The sequence below is a fragment of the Hyperoodon ampullatus genome, assembly GCF_949752795.1.
Source record: "Hyperoodon ampullatus genome assembly, chromosome: 2".
NCBI classification, from domain to species: domain Eukaryota; kingdom Metazoa; phylum Chordata; class Mammalia; order Artiodactyla; family Ziphiidae; genus Hyperoodon; species Hyperoodon ampullatus.
This window is the reverse complement of record NC_136915.1, coordinates 132645008-132666674: the sequence shown is the minus strand read 5'-3', so window position 1 is coordinate 132666674 and position 21667 is coordinate 132645008. Positions and strand designations below refer to the sequence as shown.

Below are 21667 nucleotides of genomic sequence, written 5' to 3'. Positions count from 1 at the left end.
AGCTTATAAAGGAGAGAAGCTGTGCTCCTTGGGTCCTTAGAAGGGATGCTAATGTGTAGAAAGGGGTTTAGAGTAGGAATTAAAAGATTTCTAGGAGAAGGGAGTAGGGTCTGCAGCTCCTGGATAGGGGAGGGGATGAGAGCTTGCACTGGGGCTCCGTAGGAGGAGCTGGGAGTGGGGTGAACACCCTTGGTTCCCACTCTTTGGCATTGAGGGTGCACACTGCACCCAAGGAACCTCTGTGCTGGCAGTGCCTAGCTTGAACAGTGGGTCAGCTGCAGGGATGACAGTGCAACGTGAGCGCCTCACTTTTGACCTTTGTGTGTGTGTGTGTGTGTGTTTCTCGGGTAGGATCCACTGGATCTGCTCCTTGGGATGAGAAAGATAATGATGTGGATGAAGAAGATGAGGAAGATGAGCTGGACCAGTCACAGCACCACGTTCCCATCCAGGACACCTTCCCCTTCCTGAACATCAATGGTGAGTGGGGTGGGGGGTGGGACAGAGGCATGGAGAGATGTAAGGGGCTTTGATTTTGCAACCGTTGACACCATATCCACCATTGCACCGGGAGCAGCGACTAGGCCCTGGGGCCAGGCTGCCAGTCTGTTAGCAAGTAGGAGTCATAGGCAAAGGAACTCCATAGGCATAGTTATCCCAGTGGGGTGGCTTCTAGGCAGAGAGAGCATCTTCTGAATCTTATGTGATAATTCAGAGAAATTAAAAAATTAAATTCATTCTCAATCCCACATACAAATACACAAGCTGTTATAAATTTTGCTGATTTCCTTCAGGCCAAGTGCAGGGATCATTTTCGTGAATTGTAGGCAAACTCTTCTGCTATTTCCCTCGGTACAAATTTTCTGTCACTGCCTTAACAGCCTCTGCTAAGGCTGTATCATGGGAAACTTGTGGCTCTACAGCTCTTAATACTAGGCTCTGATAAAATTTCTCTACTAGAGACTTTTATCTTTTTTAAATTAATTAATTAATTAATTTTTTTTTTGTGGTACACGGGCCTCTCACTGTTGTGGCTCCTCCCATTGCGGAGCACAGGCTCCGGACGCGCAGGCTCAGCGGCCATGGCTCATGGGCCCAGCCGCTCCGCGGCATGTGGGATCTTCCCGGACCGGGGCACGAACCCATGTCCCCTGCATCGGCAGGCGGACTCTCAACCACTGCGCCACCAGGGAAGCCCTATCTTGTTTTTTAAATTGACTTTTTGAATTCAGCTTCCCAGGAAAGATGAGTTTAGAGGTTGGAGGGTCACTGTGAGACAGAGCAGGTACTGCGTCTCCCATTGCACATTCTGAGGACGCTCAGACACAAGGTGAATTGCTCTTCCACAGCATCTTCACTTGAAGTTTTCACTGACATGCTCCTAGTCATATGACTTGCATTCAGTTGGGTAGCTTTTCACTACTTTTAGAAAAGTTCCATCTGGCTGCTAGGGTCAAATGAGATACTTTTGCCACCTAGAAAATTTAGTATATCAAGATGATTCCTGTAGGATTTTGGAGTACCCTTCCCTAGGTGATGCCCCTTCTTTTGAGAATCAGGAAATGATTCTTATCTGTCTACTTGCCCTCCTTGACTTACCCTGTCATTTATAACCTTGCAACCAAGTGATGAGTAAAGACAACGATCATAGAGCTCTCTCAGGTTAACATTGCCACGGCTACATTCCCACTTGGTGCAATTTTAAGATTTGGACATGTGGAAATGTGAGATCCTTTCCCAAATCTTTGGCTCACTCATTCTGTTATACCCCTTAAAAGGATGCAACCCATTTCCAGGATCATGATTTCCCTTTTTTTTTTTTCATGTTTTTTTAAAGCTAATATTGTGTGTCCTTACGTTATGGGCCACCTTGGATCCTTTATGGAAACATGTGAACATATATTAAAAATAAAAAAGTAAAATGTGGCCCTACAGCCACACCGGGATTTCATTGCCCTGAGAGAGGAGTTGGGGCGCATCAGTGACTTCCACGAAGCCTATACTTTCAAACAGGCTCCGGTTCAGCCAGTTTCTGGCTTAAGCAAGGAGAATGTTCCAGCGGTAACCAACAAGGAGAACCTGGCGACGCCAGTCTCGACTCCATTCCTGGAGCCGACCCTGGGGAGGGACGGCTCTGTGGTCACTTTCGGGAAAACCCAAGAGGATCCCAAACCATTTTGCGTGGGCAGTGCCCCACCGAGTGTGGACGTCACCCTCACCTACACCAAAGACGGAGCTGACGAGGCGGGATCAACCGATGGCAAGTTCTGAAACCGAAGCCATCTAAGCTGGCAAAGAGAATCGCAAACTCCGCTGGTTACGTGGGTGACCGGTTCAAGTGTGTCGCTACCGGACTGTACGCAGACTCCAGTCAGCTCAGCCGGGAGCAGCGGGCATTGCAGGTGAGCCCCCCCCACCCGAATTTCAGGAGCCTGACCAGTTGTCAGGTTTTTTTAATGTGTGAAGAGGAGGGGGCCGGGGGTATGATAGGGCAGGACACCAGGCTGATTTGGTTAATGAAGCTTAGGATAATTTAAATGTTTGAAATGTGTCCAGTAAGGGGACGTAAGTGGATACTTTAAGTTATTCTGTAGATTTTAAGCGAACTCCACTCGAATGCTGATGACGGAAGTTTTATTTATTGCGAAGGATGTCTAAAAGACTGCATGACATTTACCTATCAATCGCTTTGATTTCTCTGCCGTTACTGTACGTTAACAAATATACCTAAAAGCGCTGCTTAGAATGCCTTACGTGATACTTGGTGGAGGTGTGTAGCGGCCGCATGTCTGAGATTCGTGCAATTTTTTTTTTCCACCAAAAAACAAACAAAAAAACAAACCTTGCTTAAAGGGATAGAGTATGTATTTAACTTGCTAGTGAATGACAGATGTTGTATAGGAATTTCCTTAACATATTTTATTTTTAATTAAAAGACAAATAAAGCCAAATTGTTTTGCAATGTTAAGAAAAAAATTGGTTTATGCTTATAAAAATGGATGAAGTTATCTAAATGATCCATTGAGTGCCCATTTTAATTACATAGATGGAAGGATTACAAGAGGACAGTATTTTATGTCTACCCGCTGCTTACTGTGAGGTCAGTTCTTCAAATTTTTATTACTAGAATCTTACATAAACCTTTTGAGTTAAATTTCATTTCCAAATATACAAAGGGAAGTTTGTGGGCCATGGTCGTCTTTATTCATTGTGCATTTGTTTTCTTTTCTGTTGTGTTTTTGTTTTGCTTTCTTTGCATTGTGTTTTTGTTTTGTTTTATTTACCTTCGAAAGAGAATGTCTGTCTCTATGCCACAGTGTATGTATGGCTATACATACACACCACATATATCTCTACATACATATGGCTTTACGAATAAAGAGTGTGTGACTAGTTACACATAGACACTCTTACATTTTTATCATTCAATTTTAAAATATCTCAGTTGTATCATAAATTGTGGTTGGTTTTGGGCAAACTTTTCTTTGAAGATACTTTCCTTTAAGGTAAGGGCAGTGAAATAGCTTTGGTGGTAAGGTGTGTCTTCTTTCAATCTCCGTTCTCTTTCTAGCGTGCAGTGATGCGCTTCTCAGAGTTGGAGATGAAAGAGCGAGAAGGTGGCCACCCCACGACCAAAGACTCCGAGGTGCGCAAATTCAGCCCCGCTGACTGGGAAAGGCTGAAAGGAAGTCAGGACAAAAAGCCAAAGTCGGTCGCCCTGGAGGAGGCCATTGCCGACCAGAACGACAGTGAGAGATGTAAGTGAACCCAGGCGGCTCATGTGTGGTACCACGTCGGTGGGAATGGGGCGGTTCCACTCCCAGTGCCGAGGGAGGTGAGAGGAAACAATACGCTTCCGATGGCCCAGCGTCTGGGTGCTGACTGTTCGGAGAACGGGCTGTTCTGGCCACCCTTCCCAGCTGTGGATTGCAAGGCTGGTTGTCCTTTTGAGCGTTGCAGCATCCAGGAGTGAAGCACCTATGAAATGTTGTTTCCTGGCACGCGTCTCCTTTTTCCAGAGAAATGCTAGTCCTGTAGTTAGTAATAGTCTGATACAGTAGAGCAGAGGAATGGCAGTGCAAGACCTCCAGCGTAGCAGGTATGTGTTCTGTTTTGTAGCAGGTACGGATACGGGTTTTTGGTAGCAGTGGAATGACACTTGCAGCCAGAGCCAGACCCTCCAGAGTGACAGTCTCCTACGGGAGGGAGTGGAGAGTACTCGGATTCTCCCTCCAAAGGCAGAGGTTTCGTTAAAATGAGATGAGGGCTGATGAAGGCACCAGAAAGATGAGCATAATTATTTTCTGTGGCAGGCTTGTTTGCAGTCATTAGGAGTTGACAGCACGCTCCAAGGGCGTGGGATAAACGAGGGCGTTCTTCCTACCAGACAGGGTGTATTATGTTTTGGAGGCAAAATTGGAGAGAAAGCTAGTGTTGCCTCGAGTCACACTCTGCGGTCCCATCAGCTGCTCCCCCACTGGGGTTGACTTCGGGCTTTGCCCTCGAGACTTCCTGGGCTAATGAGATGTGTTGGCAGCAAGTGGAGGTCTTTCTTCCGCTTTCTTCAGTGTGCGTGCTTGTGGCCTGCAGCCTGCTCCGGACCCCAGAAACCTCACCGGTGGTGGTGAGTGAGGGCACCTAGGTGAACGTCGAGGACAGGGTGGGCGTGAAATCCTCCTGAGACAGGACAGTCGGGGGTGGTGGGCACGTTTGGGAGGCCCAGGCCCTTGGACCCAGTCGTAGGGTTGGCGTTCGCCCGCACGCTTAGGTCGTGGATGCCTGATGCAGTTCGGGAAAATTGTGGTCAGCAACAGCGTGTGCTTCTCTCTGCTGCTTGGAGCACTGCCCTCCCCCAGCTCATCTTTGGGGTCAGACAAAGGCCTGTGGCCAGGGTTCTGGGTAAGCCACACCGGGACCGGTTTGTCCTACGTGGCTCCCGTAGAAGGGGATTTCTGGGGCTAGTCAGTGGCGGCCTTACCCGAGTGATGGGGCTCTTGATGTGCCTGGAGTAGACGATTCCGAGCTCCTCCCCTCGGGACTGGAATGAAAAACGGAGGGTCCAGGCCAGCCTGGAGTGAAGCAGCAAGAAGGCCTCCCTCCTTGCCTGTGCTCACAGCTGACACGCAGCCCTTACCCTCCTGAGTGGCCTCATAACTCAGCTCTTGGGGAAGTTTCTCAGAGAGATGTGATAAAAGTGGGCAAGGCCAAGTTCACGGGGATGCACTTTTCTGAGGAGGGGATCTGCCTGTTGTGGGTGGACGGTGAGGGAGGCTGGAGGAAGGGAGCGGGCAGTTAACCGGCCTCGAGTCTTCTTGCCCTTTTCTCCAGCAACGTGGCCAAACCCAGGGTGGCCGCTGCCCTTCACGTCTCAGTGGCCTCACCCACCCTTCTTCCCAGAGACGTTTGTGTGCGTCCTTCCCAGTCTTTCCTGCTGAGCGTGGAGACGAGAACTCGGTATGGCTGATGGGGAGCAGGGCCTGAGCCCCAGATGATTCCGAAAGCCCCCTCCCCCCACCGCCTGCCTCCCATCTCAGACCGACCGACGGGTCTCTTCCTGGAGCACCCGGGACATGGCCCAGTGAGCCATGAATCGCCACCATGGGAGGGCAGGAGAAGGGTTGGGGAAGTTGAGGGGCTCCGTTTGAAAGATTGGGGCAACGGAGGTGGGTTCCCCATCCACCCTCTGTCTTGTAGAGACGTGTGGTTTGTAAATAGCTGGTCAGGAAAGGTCACCTGAAGGGGCCACTGTTCTTACTGCGGCCTCCACATCCAAGGCACAGCAGGTGTTCATTCCATTCAGCTGGATATGAATGGGCCTTCTTGTTCTTGGGCCATGATGTCTTGAGCTGATATGGGCTCAGGTCCTTCTCATGGGTGTCGGTGTGGCTGAGAGCCGAGCTGTGAGCACATGGGAGCTGGGGCGGGGATTTGGGGCGGGCAGGGGTCACAGAGAGGGTCCAGGACGCCTTCAAGATGCCTTCCCCCTTCTGAGGCAGCCCCTACCCATGGAGGGCCCAGGAGCTTCTAAGGTGGTGGGTGCTGTTTGCGCGGCCCTGGTTGTCCTGGTGCGGGTGCATCTTGTTGCTAGGGGCTTGTTTAAAAAAGAAATTAACTTGAAAACACAGTGGCTGAGATACTCATTTATTCTTTATGATCACATGGGTGGCTGAGTGAAATTTTTATTTTGGAAGTTCACGAAATGAGTTTGGAGGTTCCTCAGACTTGGAAGTTCATCACTAGGAACCCTCAGTGGCATTTGAAGATGGGGCGGGGCAAGGAGGCATTGGTCCCTTCCTTCTCAAACTTGGAGTAACCATCTCCCTTGCCAACCACTTGGCTGGGACAGGCCTAGGACCTGCTCAGTGGCAGTGCCTGGCCAGGGGCTGGAGGAAGCCTCAGTCAAGGGGCTTCATGAAACTTCTTTGCTCAGGGAACTTCTCTTCCAGCTGAGCACCTGCACGTTTGTAAACTACTTTGGAACAGAGATCCCCTGCACTCCTTCTGTAGCGGGTGTAACTTTTAACAAGGTTAGCCCTGACTGGAGGTGCTATTATAGTTAAGGTACAGAGAAGGGGATTTTAATCCTGGGGAGCCTTCCAGCGACTCAGAACCCTCTCACCTTGTTTAGGCCTCACCTGGGCATGGCTCAACAGTGGTGAGGGTCCTTTGTTGCCACAGTGACTTGTAAATGTTGCTGTGGTGATGCTTCTGTGAGGTGATGCTATGGTACAACCATAATGAATTTGGGATATATGTGCTGTGAGTCATAGGACCATGCTGCAGGGACCACATTCACATCTTGCTTAGACTGGGTGACCAAGGGCACATGGCTTCCCACTTTTAGAAGGGCCAAAAGTAGCAATGATGGCAAAGTCTGATGGTTAGGATCCCTGTGTATCTATTTATCTCCCCATCTCCTTTGCCCTCACGGGTAATCCTCCTGTGGGTCGTGGTTAGAACAGTCTTTGAGAAGCTCCAAGTGACACGGAGCCTCTACCCCATAGCTGGTGGCCATGGGTATCTTGCGCAGTCGGGGTGGGTGTCCTTCAGGGTTATTACTGGCCTGGGTAAGGTCACACTAGCGTAATGTCTTGGGGGGCCTTAGCTGAGGGGAATTGAGATCTTTGCCCTAAAAGGCTCTGGGGTTGGGGGAAGGGTGGATGGACCTAGTTTGGAAAAAGAAACTTTAAAATTGGACATGGGGGTTCTTAAGGTAGCCCTTCCATTCCTCCATGGATCCCCTCCCACAGAGCTTTTAGGGAAGGCTGATTGGACCAGAGAAGTCCAATGGTGTAACCAGCAGGGCTCACCTCTTAAAATTTCATACATTTCAGGCCTGAGATTCAGGCTGGTCTGAAAGTCTTGGCATCTTTTGGTTAAAGGGCTTTTTCCAGCCTTTCTCTGTGCTGAGCCCGGCCCGTGATTATGAAGCCCACCCTGGAGGGAGGCTAGCGGTAACATTCCCACTTTACAAGTGAAGGGGGCCGAGTTGTAAAGCGGCGCCATTCCTGCCCGAGTGTTTAAGAGGGTCACAGAGCAGCCGGAGTGAGAGTTGCAGCACGCCGTCTTCACCGGGCCTGCGGTAGCCTGGGCTGCATCACCCGTAAGCACAGGCCAGGAGTTTGGGGTTTCTCCTGCTGCCATGACAGGAGACCCTCGCGGTTGGGGTGATTCCACCATTCCGGCAAGAGTAGATGGGGATCTGTCCCACCTTGGGATACCCTTGGAGAAAAGCTAAGTGTGTTCCACCATTGAGAACACAGGTCAGGCTAGCCCAGGCCAGGGTGAGGTTCATCCCCACAACTGACTGCCATTAAATGCTGGGAATGCCCCCAAGAGAGGCTGATCAGGGGACCAGCCGGCTGGGCAGAAGTGGGAGTGATACTTGAAGTGGTCTATGCGAGTGGAGGAATGCGAGCAGCATGTGAGGGGTCTGTCTATGATTTCATCTAGAAAAACGGGCTGTGGGAGCTTAGCTCAGGTGTTAACGAAATACCAAACTCATACACCCACCCCCACCCCCGGCCGGTGATGGACACAGGGTCATCTTCGGGGAACTCTTTAACAGCACAGTGATCATTATGGAATTATTTGTGTGTTAGAAACAATGTGACTAGCAAAGCAGTTGAACTGTTTCTTTGGCTAGAGCAAAAGTGAGGAGTGATGTTAGGCTGGGGTGATTGGAGGAAAAGCCCCAAGTGGATGCTAGATTGAGCAGAGGGGGCAGGAGCAACACAGGCGGAGCTGGGGTGTGAGCAGTTCAGCCCTGCCCGCCGCCCCCCACCCCCCACCCCCCATGAAGGGGGTTGGAGCCTTGTCTTTGAAATGTCCTTAGATGCTTGTTGCCTGGGAAGGAAGGCGTGGAGACGTGCCAGGTGGGGTGACTGGTGTCACTGAGGGCCTTCTTCCTAGACAGGAAATAGGAGCAGCCCCTCGATGGCAGTGAAATGCTTTTCCCACCCACGGGTGTGGAAAGAGGACAGACGGACTTGTAGCAATCTGGTTGAGTTCTTTGAAATTGCCCTTGACCCTTGTGTGTGCACCAGGAAGCCTTTCCTTTCCCTTTGCCAGGCTCCTCTTCCCTTGGTCTCCCCAGCTTCCCAGCCTCCCACCATTCTTTCCCTACCCTTTTTCTTCACCCTCGCCCCTGCTAACCCAAGTGAACATTGGTGCTATGTCTGTGTAGATGGCAGTTGGGGGCTATTTGGTCTCTTGATGACATCAGCCTTTTTTGTTTACTAGCAGCTGTTTCCGTAGTAATTTGTAGCTCTGCCCTGATGGGTTGGATCTTACTGTGAGGTCACTCACCACCCCCCCCCAAGAGTAAGCCACCTTGGAGAGTTAAGCAGTTAGGCAGTTATCTCACATGCCTACAGAGGGATGGTGTAGATGCCTCACCTTGACCCTTGAAGGATGGATCGTGAGTGGGCTACGCACCTCATTTTCTGCTTTCTTTGCTGGTTGTGTTCAGCTGTCCTTCCTTTGGGACGTCTTTCTGAGGGTTTTGTGCTTCCAGTGTGTGAGGCCCCTGGTCTCCAAAGGGGGGGGGTGGTCTGTTGGTAGCAGATTGCCTTGGGCATGGGGGTCCTGCCTGCTCCTGGTGACCTTTGTTCCCTCCTTTCCGGGTTGTCTCCCCTCCCCTAGGGGAGTGTTATGATGGAAGCAAACCTGACCCCTTTGAAGCCCCAGAAGACAGTGAGGACTACTTCATGGACACAGAGCCCCCCAGAGAGACCCCCGCCGACCAGGCGGCCCCGGACGCGTCACGCAGCCCCACCCTCCAGCTGAACAGAAAGCGCAAGGTCTCTGGCGTTAGGAACCACACTGAGACCACTGTGGAAGAGCTCCCGGAGGACTCTGCTGAAAGCCAAGCGGAGACGAGTCTCCAAAGGTGAGCTCGGTTTCGCTTCGGGCCCGCAGGGCACCCTACGGAAGTCCTGGAGCGGAGCAGTGGTAAGTTCCAGTCCCATCCTGGGTCCCTGGGGGGAGCCACTCACACCTCCCCACCCCCCACCCCCATCCCACCCCCGACCCCCGCAAAGCCAGGTGCCGGGGCTGGAGCCCAAAGGTGGCCAAAGGCAAATAGGCCCCCTCCCGAGACTTGGTGACAAGTTCCAGCCAACACAGTGACCACACCCCTCCCCTCCCCCACCCCTGTTAGTGATGTGTAAGACAGTTTGTTCCCCGCCCCGGGGGACTTCTTCATTAATTTGTAGTTATTTCTCCATTAGCTGACTGGCCTGAGAGGGAAATGACAAACAGTTCCTCTAACCACTTAGAAGAGCCACATTATAGTGAGCTGACCAACCTGAGGTGTGCATTGAATTAACAGGGCTCCATCCCAGAAAGCAGCGCCGCTTGCTGCACCTTAGGGAATGGCGGGAGCAGCAGGTGTCGGCAACAGAGAGCAAACCTGGCTGGCAGGGCAGGAAGGAAGTGACCCAGGCGGTTCAGCCTGCGGTCACCCCCCAGGGCAATAGCATCTCCGAAGAGAAACCTGGCAGGAAAAGGGCAGAGGCCAAAAGCAACAGAAGCTGCTTGGAGGAGTCCCTTAAATGCAGTGACAATGAACAAGGTCCGCACGGGGCGGGGGGCGCTCCTGGAGGGTGGATCACCCGCCCTCTGTGGGAAACGGCCCTGGAGGGGACCTGAGCGCCATCCAAGTTGACAAGAGTAGTGTGTGGCGAGCGGGGAGTTTTCTTCATGAGGTCCTTTCAGCCTGCACACTTCTTATGGAATGGACAGTGAGGCGGGAGCTCGACTTCCTGGGCTGCTCCTCATCACCCAGCCCGCGGCTGGGCAGGAAGGGAAGTCTTGGGTGACCCTGGGTGCTTGTCAGTGCCCTCATTCCAGCCTCAGGCTGTCCCCAGTCGCCCTGTCCCGAGCATCCAGGCCCCCGACGGGTGGGGACAGGAGCGCACGAAGGGCTGGCTTCTGCCCTCTCTTGCGGCCCTTTGAAGCGACTTGCCATTTGGCGTTTCGTGGGTTAGCCTATTTGCCGGTTGAATGTGGGATAATTAAAATATTAGTGCTTTGAAAACATAATTGGTATGTCTTTAAAAACCGAAGCTGCTCCAACGATCAGTGCTAACAATGGGCTTTTCTTTCCTCACCGGCTACAACTGTGTAACGCCCGCTTCTTCTCCCCCTGACAGATGTGCTGTGCATGGACGAAGAAATGGATTGGCAGCCTTCGCCCCTGCCGCAGAAATACACCGACAACAGCGAGAAACCACCCGGGAAGCGACCGTGCAAAACCAAGCATTTGATCCCTCAGGAGCCCAGGCGGGGCTTGCCGCTGCCAGGGGACTCCTACGTGGACAATGCGGATGGCAAGGTACCTCTTGCCCCTGGCTCTCCCCTGCCCCCCGGGCCTGTGCAGGCACATCCCGCCTGCCTACTTCTCTGCTTCTGGGGACAAAGCTTTCCTTTTCCTGAACCCCTCCCCCCAAAACGTCACTGCCCCTTCCTAGGGGACCTGTCTCCTGGGTGGTGGTGAAGTTTCCAGCTAGTAAAAATGCAACCCTTTCCTCGCGCCCCGCCTCCCCCTGACAGAGAGGAGGAAAAGTGCTTTCCTCCACTCAGGAGCGGCCTGAGCCCAGTTCCGACTATGATCTTTCGCCGGCCAAGCAGGACCAGAAGCCCTTGGACCGTTTGCAGCAATTGTTACCAGCTTCCCAGGCCTCGCGGCTGACATGCTCAAGCTCCCCTCCAGAGACCACCCAGTCCCGCCTGATGCCACCGGAAGCGCGGAGACTTATTGTCAATAAGAACGCGGGCGAGACCCTCCTACAGCAGGCCTCCCGGCTTGGCTACGAGGTGAGCATCCTTGTGGGTGCCCCGGATCAGGATCCGCCGGCTGCTGCTCCTTGGGTGGGGGACACACTGGCTGGGGATGGGGGGCGGGTCTCAGAGCCCAGCCCCCTCCACGTGGCGGGCTGGGCTGGGTGTTCCAGCAGGGTGTTTGCGTTGGCCCCGCTCACACTGCGGGCTCTTTGGTGGCTTGTTCAGTCGTGGTGTGAAAAGAAAGGCAGGCCTCTCTGATGTTCCGTTCCCGTTCAGGCAGGTAGGCTGCTTCGGCCAGTCCGGCTCACTTATCTCTGATATCAAATCTGACCTAACCCAGGGCTTGGCGACCGGGGGAATTTTAATGAGCCCTTTTGGATTCTGAGTAGCAAGAAGGAGAGTAGTTATTAGCTCTAATAACTTGTGCTGTTTGGGGCAGAGTGATGCCCCTGTGGGGTAGCGGGTGGGAAGTGTGTGTGCAGAGTAGGGGTGGGAGTGGGGCAGACCTGAGCAGTCTCTTTCTGAGAGGGCACGGGAGCCGAGGGCTGATGGGCGGGGAGTGGGGGTTGAGCCTTGCCCAAAACTCCCTGTCCACACTGCTGTATCCCAACCCAGCACGGCTGATGACAGTGATAGCTTCTATTGCTAGAGCAACATAGACAGAAAGATAGGTGATAATCTGTCTAAGCCCATGTGATCTGTAGTAACTCCTTTCACCCTTTTAACATCTTCACTTGGGAGTAACGAGAGCCTCAGAGGGGTTAGCAGATACCCGTACAGGTAGCAATCCAGCAGTGCTCCACAGCCCACCACGCTCCTCAGCAAGACTGGCTCACATTGGAATTGCCCTTTTTACAGTTCAAAACCTCTGTGAGACAGGTGACTCTCTCTGCCCTGTGCAGTTCCCCCACCATACTTGTCAGTAGCAATTGTGATGTAATAGCCCACAGGGCAAAGGCATTTTTCTGTGCTGGCATCAGCCCTCTGGGAGTTGAATGGTGACAGTAAAATGCGGTTCAGCAGGCTGAGCATGGAGGTGTGGATGAGCACTGGGGTGGCAGGACCCAGGCTGGCCCGGAGCCCTGGCACCCACACCCTCAGCCAGCTCTGTGCCCCCGTCCCCCGTCTCCCGTCGTCCCCCCACCCCTGTCCATAGTGCCGTGAGCCCTTCGAGGTGTGCCTGCCTTGGCCCTAAGGCATGACTGTGGGTGGGAAGTTGGAAGCACTAGGGCTATGCTTAATTTGGGGGTGTTTTTTGTTGGTGTTGTGGGTTGAATGTGCTGTTGTTTATATCTACACGTCTCTTGGAGACCTCTCCATTAGCTAGAGAGCACTTTCTGGTAGTTAGCGCAGTTACTTGCAGGTGAAGTCCAAGGAGCGCCCAGTTGGTTTCCCAAGAGCTGACAGTGGGCGCCTAGGAGGACAGAGCAGATGTTGCACATAGTGCTGAGCTAGACCCCCCGTGGTTGAGAAGATAGACTCCTTGCTTCCAGCAAACGCTGGAGGTGGGGGGGAGCCCCCAACCCCAACTTTTGGGTTAGGGTTGAGAAAGTAGACTCCTGCTTCCAGCAAATGCTGGAGATGGTGGGGGCAGGGTGCTGCTGCACCCGCCGTGGAGGGCGGGGCTCCGAGCCCCACCTGTGAACTTGGCATCATTTCCAGCAGTCTCCCTTTGGGACCAGAGACGTCAAAAGTCCCTCGTTGGTCCTCTAAGACAGTTTCCATTTTGGTTTGGTGGCTCTGAGGCCTGGACCAAGGGGCACTTGATCCATACTTTTTTAGGCTAACTGGCCTTTGATTGCACAGGAAGCCTTGGGAATGTTTATGGTCGGATTTGTTTTTTTCTTCAAATGTAAATTTCAATATGTAGATTACACAGATCACCAGTGTTGATGCTGAACATTGTGACAAGTAGATAGATGAACGCTTTCAACTTTGAATCCAACTTTCTGGGATTTCTCTGGGCAGAATTTTATTTTATTTTATTTATTTTATTATTTTTTTTTGCGGTACGCGAGCCTCTCACTGTTGTGGCCTCTCCCGTTGGGGAGCACAGGCTCCAGACGCGCAGGCTCAGCGGCCATGGCTCATGGGCCTAGCCGCATGTGGGATCTTCCCGGACCGGGGCACGAACCCGCGTCTCCTGCATCGGCAGGCGGACTCTCAACCACTGCTCCACCAGGGAAGCCCTCTGGGCAGAATTTTAAATGTTGGGATGATGGCCCAGTTGGGAGATGTGGCAGCTTAAACCTTTTAAAATTGAAGGACAGTTTGCTTAACCAGATAAGGGTGTGGTTTGGGAGGGTTTCCCTGAAGTTTTGTCTTCAGCATTCTTGGTTATTTTCTTCTGCTTAGCCAAAGATACCATGTGCAGTATAAAGGCTGTCTGAGCTTTATGTCATGATAATCTGGTTCTGGAAGTTAAGAAACACACTCTGGCTTCAGATCCGCGTTAAATAGATCACTTGCGTGGCCAAAGACCTCAAACCTTTCCCCCCTGGGAAAAAGGCTTCTATTTCTTAGGCTAAAATGCCAGTGTGCAGCCACATGCTTGTGCCTTTAGCGGTGATGGTTAAATTTTCTATGAATTGAATAAGTCATGTTTTTTAAAAAGTTAATGAGGCATTTAATTAATGAACAACATCGGGTTCATGGCCTTTATGGTTACATTTTGCGGGCAATGGCATTCGGCTTATAGCCGCTGAACAGAGAGCTGTCCAACAAAAGCAGTTGGATTTTGCTCGGGAATGGGTGGGCTGCCCTTCAGACACTCCAGTTTATTTCTAGCGGAGAAAATAAACCAAGGAATGTGTTGTGTCGACAGACTCGCCCCGCCTCTTCACCTTTCAATTAGAGAAAGTGTTGGTGGCGACGGTTGCCATCCGTTTAGAGGCCATCACCCTCCTAGCTAGGAGAGTGTAGTTAGCCCACTTGACCCCCAACAGAGAAGGCCTGTGGGATGCTCGTCACAGCTGGATTGCATCCCTCTAACTGGGGCCCTCTTGGGCCTTTTGAATCTTCCCAGCTGACCAGGTACCAAAGACCTGAGTTATAGGTCTAGTACTTCATGTTAATTGAACTTGGGGTTTAATATCTCTGGGCCTCAGTTTCCAAGTGTTGAATGAGGATAGTACTGCCTTCCTTTCCTGCTATCTCCTGGGTTCCTGTGGGTGACAGAAGACGTCCTCATCTGGGGAAATGAGAAGCACTTTGTAAATAGTGGGATCAACGTGGTTGAGTTAGGACAGCCCGTGGCAAAAAGTCTGACCTGGCCGTGGGGCTACTGCTGCCTTTGCTGCCATCTTCCACGAGAAGAGAGTTGACTTACCCATCAGCTTGGACGGCCTTTCATTTCTAGGTACCCTTGAATCTGCCCTAGTAGTGATGAAGGTTTCCAGGTGAAGGCCATGATTGTCACAGCAAATAAACCCTAGGTTGAGTAAATTGATCTGTGCACAGCAGTTGGTGGCGTCCAGACCTGATCCCAGAGCCACGTGACAGGGCCTCTCCCTGGCTGGGGCACACAACTCATTAGCTTGCAGCCGTCCACTCAAGTCTGGCTAGTGAGGGCCTGCTAAAAGAGCAGCAGCTTCATGCGGTATCCTGGATACCAGGGCTCGGGGCAGGTGGCCTGGGAGCCCAGAGGATTGTGGGCTTTCTGGCAGGTTGGGATGTAAACGGAGAAACGCATTCGTGGGTGTGCCTTTTCTCTTCCTCCTCTTGTTTTGGAAGGGAGCTGCTGCAGTGACCTGAAGTAACAGGGCACCGATGGCCAGGTTTACCAGCATGCCCCATTGGGTTCACGTGGTAAGCAAATGGAACATTCCAGTTCGCTCCCAAGTGAGTGGTCACCTTTGATTGGCGTGTCCTCTAAAGGGCATAAAAGGTTTTACAGAACCCATCTCGCACTTATGGGCGGCTAGAATGACCCCCGATTTAGGTTTAACAGATGAGTTACCTGAGAGATGTCACAAGGAGGCCTGTTCTGACCCCATCCCATCCCCCCTTACCCAGCAGACCATGTGTTGGGCCACATGCACGTTCTGCCTACTCCCAGCTCTCAGAACCTGACGGCTCTCTGCTGGGCACGACTTACCCAGTATAAACAGTATAACGTGTTTTCTGGTGGCAAATGCTTTCGATGTGTCTGAAAACTTTCTTAAGGTAATAAAACATTGAATAAATTCCTGCTCTGCTTACTTTGAGTGGTTCATATTAATATTTTAACAAGCCAAAGAAATAAGGTTAATAACAGTGATTCTAATGCACAGTGTCGACACAGAACATCTCTGGTGGGGGGGGGCGGTGATCGTTTTATTTGATTCTTGAAATGTGGAGGTTGCAGCCTGTGGTGTATCAGGTTCCTGTCATTAACTTGAGTAAATATGAAAATATTAGACTGATTCTGCCCTGAGAGGGTGGAGTGAGGCAAAATAGAGGGTGGGGTTACTGGAGGCATTTTGTGTCATTCCTCGAGGATGGAGGGAGAGAGCTTCTCTTTAACCCTACTTAACATACAGACAAGAGCATCTGAGGCCCAGGTTCTGATTTGGGGTCTTAACAGGGGGCGCGAGGATGTAGCTGACCTGGGTGTCCCTGCTTCTCTAAGCTGGGGAATGTTCTCCGGCTGATTTAAGCTCTCTTTAAGTGTTGGTCATCCATACTTTTATCTAAACTTGTGTTATCGTCCACTGCCACCGACTGAACAGACCCATCAAGTGAGAATGGTCTGTGCTTGGCAATGTGTCATCTAAGATGTTAGCAGCCGTGACACCTCTGTACTGGTCACGTCGGCCCCTGGGCTGAGGGCTTTCATCGCTATCCGAATGCGTCCTCTCAGCAGCCCTGTGGAAGCTTGGAGAAGTTCAAGGGTAACTTGCCCATGGCCAGGCCACTGGTGCAGCAGAGCCTTAGACAACACTGTCTGCATCTCCAAGCCCTTCGCACGCACTCTCGCCCCCCACCAGGATGCCTGCCGCCTGCCCGCGCCATGGTGGGCTTTTGGCCCCAAGGATGTATGCCTTTGAAAGTGGGCACCGCCAAGCTATGGGGAGGTCAGCCTTACAAGGTTCACTGTATGGTGGTCTGATGGTATCTCCTCTCCTCTCCTCTCCCCGTAGGAGGTGGTCTTGTACTGCCTGGAGAACAAGATTTGTGATGTGAACCACCGCGACAACGCAGGTTACTGTGCCCTGCACGAGGCTTGTGCAAGAGGTTGGCTCAACATCGTACGACACCTCCTTGAATGTGGCGCCGATGTAAACTGCAGTGCCCAGGATGGAACCGGGTCAGTGGCGGTCTTGCTCTTGGCCTGGCCCTGCTGGGGCATAGGCAGTGGTTCTCAGGGTGTGCGGGGAACCCCAGAAGGAAAGATGGAGAGTGAGTGCCATGTAAGCACACTGATGGCGGAGTCCTCTAGAATGGAATCGGACAGATCTTTCTGGCAAATTTACATAGAACTTTAAAACTCTGTGACGCTCTTATGGACAGAAGTCCCTGAAAATGTTGAGCCTGCATGAATAATCAGGGGTGTTCTCTTTTAAGATCCTGGACTCTTCACCAGCGTCTGTTGAATCTCAATCTTTAACATATATGTGAGTTGAAAGTTCCAGGAGTACAGACAGGTCCAGTGGCAACTGGCTTGATAGGACCTGCCGTGTCCACCCACATCCCCGGGCCTGGCCCCCACTCTGTCCTTGACCTCGGTTTATTGGCCAGAGGCCCAGGTCTGAGTCAGCCCAAGCATCTTCCTGGTTGTACCTGGGATGCCACCACGAGGCAGGGCACTGGGGCTTTCCTGACAGTCATAAAATTAGCAAAACCGTAAGGTATTTGGTGGTTCATGGTTTCCAAATAGCATCCTTTCTGGATGGGACTGCGGACAGTGTTCCTGACCCCAGCGGACACGGGCAGGAGGACTCTGTACCCTCCTGAGAACTCGCCCTGCCTGTCGACTGCTTCTGGGCGAGAGGGTTGATCACTCATCTCCAAGTTGGTTTCAGGAGAGGTTCCACTTTGCCCCTAGTTTCTTTTACAAACTGCACTTTTGGGGTTTTGTTTGTAATGGTATAACAATGGCTTGTCGTATCTGCTTCCGTGATGCTGGGGTTCTTCGCCCCACCCCGCCGTACATTACCTTTTTACAGTCTGTCACTATTTAAGTTCATTGGAAACGTTTTCATCGTGGCCTGAGTTCCTCCTTGGGCCATGCATTAAGAGAGATTTGCATTGAAGGATTAGGCCTGAGATGGTCCCTTCACCTGTCCCGTAAAGGGTTATGTGTTGAAATAACAGAGTAATTTGTCGCAGCGACCGTACACTCACCTCCTCGGTGAAATAGCGCGCCTACGAGGCTTGGCCGCACACGCTCGATTTTGCCCCGTGTCCGTAGAAGCAAGCGTCGCGTGCACAGGTGTAATCCCCCGCACCTCTCCTAGGCCTCTCCACGATGCTGTCAAGAATGATCATGTCGAAATTGTCTGCTTGCTCCTCTCCTACGGTGTTGATCCTACCCTGGCTACTTACTCAGGTAGAACCATCAAGAAAGTGAACCACAGCGAACTTATGGAGAAGTTCTTAACAGGTACGGCAGAGGTCAAGACACGGTCTTGTTCAAGCATCTAGACGGTGACTTCACAGCCTTTCACCTGGGTTCCCCCTACCCCCACCCCCCGTTTACCCTAAGTGACCCTTTACTGGGAAAAGCGGCCCAACGTTAGTCTGTCAAAGAAGAGATACATACTTTGAGTTTTGCAAGGTGGGGGCCTGGAAAACTCTTAGCTAGCCAGGCTAGCTTTTGTTTGGCAGGCTGGGGCGGTGAGGCGGGCAGTCCCTCAGGAAGGCGGGTGGATGCGTGGGGAGGTTTCAGTCAGATACCTGGAGGCGTGTGCAGTGGGACTTGTCAGGAGGTGACACCAGCCCCAGCGTGAGATGTTCCCGAACTCCAGCAGCATTTGCCTCTTACCAGCAGGCGTTATCTTGTTTCTCTCTCTCTCTCTCTCTCCCCCTCTCTCTCCAGACTGTTTAAATAACCTGCAGGCTCCTGACGACAGTAACCCTGGTTGCTCTTCGGAGTTCTCTGGCAGCTGTGTGTGTGGTGAGCAGCCTTGTTCGTTTCAGTTGGGCTTGTGGGGGTGGGGGTGGTGGTAGTGCTGTGAGCAGGGCTTGCTTGGGATAGAATTTTTCCAGGGTCCTTTTTGGAGAACAGCTGGAATCTTGCTCCAGCTTACTGACCTCTCTCTTGTTTGCCCCCCCGGTTAAAACCAGATGATGAAAGTGGTTACGATGTTTTAGCAAATCCCCCAGGACCGGAGGACCAGGATGACAGCAACGAGGCCTCTGGTGACCTATTGGAATTTGAATTTTCCGAAAGCCCCCTTTTGCCGTGTTATAACGTGCAGGTGTCCGTCGCTCGGGTGAGCGTGGCCAGCGTGTGGTCGAGAGCCAGCCCAGCTGCTCTATGGGGTGGCAGGAGTTAGAAATCCCCTTCAGCAGATGAGGGTGGATGGGTTGGGGGGTGAGTGAATTCCTCACCAAGTGTCCACCGACCTCACATAATGCAGTAGAACTTTTCCAGAAAAGTTTGGGGGGTGGGAGGGCTCCCCAGCCAACTGCCCTCATTGGAACACATCCCTAGAGCCCAAAGGACACGGGAGTCAGCGACTGCAATTGCACAGTTTCAGTCACTAAACTCTTGGGGAAGGGATCCTCCCCAAACGGCTACCGTAGGGGCCTTCCAAGGCGCGTGAGGTCCACGGGACGATACTGATGTACCCTCTTCTCATATAAGATTAGAGAAAGCCGTATGTGGCACCTGGGATCTTATGTGTCTTCAGATTTGCTTAGATCGAGTCTTGTCCCCACAGTCGGGCCACTGCGCCCCATGACCAACCCTTCGGAGTGAACACATCAGGAGACCTTTCTCTGCTGTGTGTTGACCCCGGTGCTTAAGGAGTAGCATCCTCCTTGGACTCTGAGGCTGGGAACGTGTCTGCCTTTGTGGTGACATTCTATTCGGGATAGAGATCATAAAGCGTGGCAGGGTATCAGGAAGGATTGTACCACCTCCCTTCTTGAAAAAGCCTCACTCCCGGCAGCACTGAGGGGCGGGTTGGAGGTGTGGGAAAGGAAAGGAAAGCCAGGTGACCTCGAGTGTTTCTCATGCTCTCTCCGTGAGGGCCGGAGGAGAGGAGAGGTCAAAGAGGTGTTTGCCATCTCCCTTGGGTTGGCATACAGACTGGTTTTCCCCAGTGACTAGAATGGGGTGCACTTACTTGGATAGGGGTGACCTGAGTTGTGGCCAGAGCCAAGGCAGCACTGGGGTGGCCTGCAACGAGGCTCGTTCAGGGGCGCTGCTCCTGCTTTTGTCTAAGTTGGCTGATCCGCCCTAGGTGATCTCTTAACACATGCACATGAGTCCAGAGTTCCCCCGCTAGAAGTAGATCTTCCGGGCTTCCCTGGTGGCGCAGTGGTTAAGAATCCGCCTGCCAGTGCAGGGGACACAGGTTCGAGCCCTGGTCCGGGAAGATCCCACACGCCACGGAGCAACTAAGCCTGTGCGCCACAGCTACTGAGCCTGTGCTCTAGAGCCCGTGAGTCACAACTAGAGAAAGCCCGTGCACAGCAACAGGCCCAACGCAGCCAAAAATAAATAAATAAAAAAATTTTTTTTAAAAAAAAAGAAGAAGTAGATCTTCTAAGGACAGTGAGAAGTGGGGTGGGGGTGGGGTAATCAAAGTGGAAGCAGCAGGCCCTTTCACCGCCAGGAGACGGGTAGTGCATAGTTGGGAGCGTTTCTCATTTTGCCGGAAACTCAAACCACTGTCCTTTCTCTGGTGCAGGCCTCGTAACTGGCTGTTGCTCTCAGACCTGCTCAAGAAACTGCAAATGTCCTCCTGCATATTCCGCTGCAATTTCCCAAATGCGGAAATTGTCACCGTCGCGGAGGCCGAGTTCTACCGGCAAGTGTCAGCAAGTCTCTTATTCTCTTGCCCCAAAGACCTGGAGTCCTTTAATCCGGAAAGTGAGGAGCTCTTAGATCTGGTGGAGTTCACGAACGAGCTTCAGACTCTGCTGGGCTCTTCCGTGGAGTGGATCCTCCCCAGAGACCTGGACTCAGACGACGACTGGTGAGCTCGCCGGGGCCCGCCGTGTACAGTGTGTCATGGTGTTAATCCTTGTGCATATGTGTCATAATACGACTATTTCTGTAAAGAAAGGACACTATGAGACACGACTCCAGTCGGAAGGACTTTGAAAAATGTTTTTTTCTTTTTAAACTTTTAAGTCAGTTTTTATGAAGTTGTTAGTAAAGTTTCTTTACTTTTCAATGTACACATGCTTTGGAATATGTTTGTTTTTACTCGGAACAATTGTTTCTTTTCTTTTTTAAGGAGAAAAAAAATAAGGAAAAGGAGCTCCACACTTTGACTTAATTTCATACAAAGATCCGACGACAGAGGCCATAAGTGTTGAGAGTTGCTTTTGGGGCAAATTAAACCAGTAAAATTTTAAACTCTTCCTCCATATTAAAGGGATTGAATAAATTGGCCACTTTGGTGCACCTGTGTCCTGCGAATTGTCCAATTGTAGATGGAGGTTTAGAAAGTGAGTTTCAGTCTTGTTTAAGTCTCTTCCCATCAGACTGGTCTCGTGATTTCCTACACACCATGTTACTTCCTGTCTACCTTTCCTTGGTGGTGTTCATGCCTGGATTGTCTCCTGTACCTGCTCAAATCTTGGTCCATTCTCATTTGTACCATGGAAGTTTGTCACGCCGGATACTGTCAGAACTAATTTTACTTAACTTTGTGTTAAGCCACAAACCACACATTTTGTATATTTTCTGTTTTTTGTGTTTGTCTATATTTTATGGTTTCGCTTCAAGAAATATTATGGGAAGGGAAATAGCAAGATGTAAAGAGCAAAAAAGTCATCATTCTCTTTAAATTGTAGAACATCTATGTGCAATCATAATTATGATGCACTGTGTTATGTGTTAAAATAGTAAATACACGTAACGTCCCGTAGGAGCAGGAAAGTCAGTGGTGTTGGTGAGGGTGTGTCATGGAAGTAATCACGAAGCAGGTGACTGCTGGTTGGGGTCCTGAAACATTAGTGTGCCTTCCCTGTGTCCAGTAGTGGTCTGGAGGGGTCAGGAAGCCTGCCTTTGAATTTGAGGGAACAGAGGGTTTGAGGTCCTCTCTCTTCTATTGCTCTAGTACACTGCATAGCAGCAGTATACTGGGTTTATAGTTGACGTTTAAATCGCTGATTGATCATTAAGATTGGGATGTATCTTTGGCAATGAAAATAGGAAGAATCGTATGCTTTTTCTTTTTTTTCTTTTTTTTCCTATATCTGAAAAGGTATGTAGTACTTT

At 51.4% G+C, this 21667-nt stretch overlaps 1 protein-coding gene across 1 annotated transcript; it reads left to right on the top strand.

Annotated features, from left to right (window-relative positions):
- Positions 1 to 385: 385 nt before the first annotated feature.
- Positions 386 to 20702, top strand: LOC307048751 (BCL-6 corepressor-like). The gene is given in 17 exon segments (XM_079697951.1): positions 386 to 480; positions 2014 to 2263; positions 2266 to 2402; positions 3047 to 3100; positions 3572 to 3758; positions 9145 to 9355; positions 9357 to 9391; positions 9732 to 9809; positions 9812 to 10124; positions 10586 to 10647; positions 10650 to 10837; positions 11065 to 11319; positions 16407 to 16573; positions 17724 to 17869; positions 18305 to 18382; positions 18553 to 18718; positions 20127 to 20702. Coding segments are annotated over 17 exon segments (2622 nt in total). The 5' UTR covers positions 386 to 477; the 3' UTR covers positions 20419 to 20702.
- Positions 20703 to 21667: the final 965 nt, after the last annotated feature.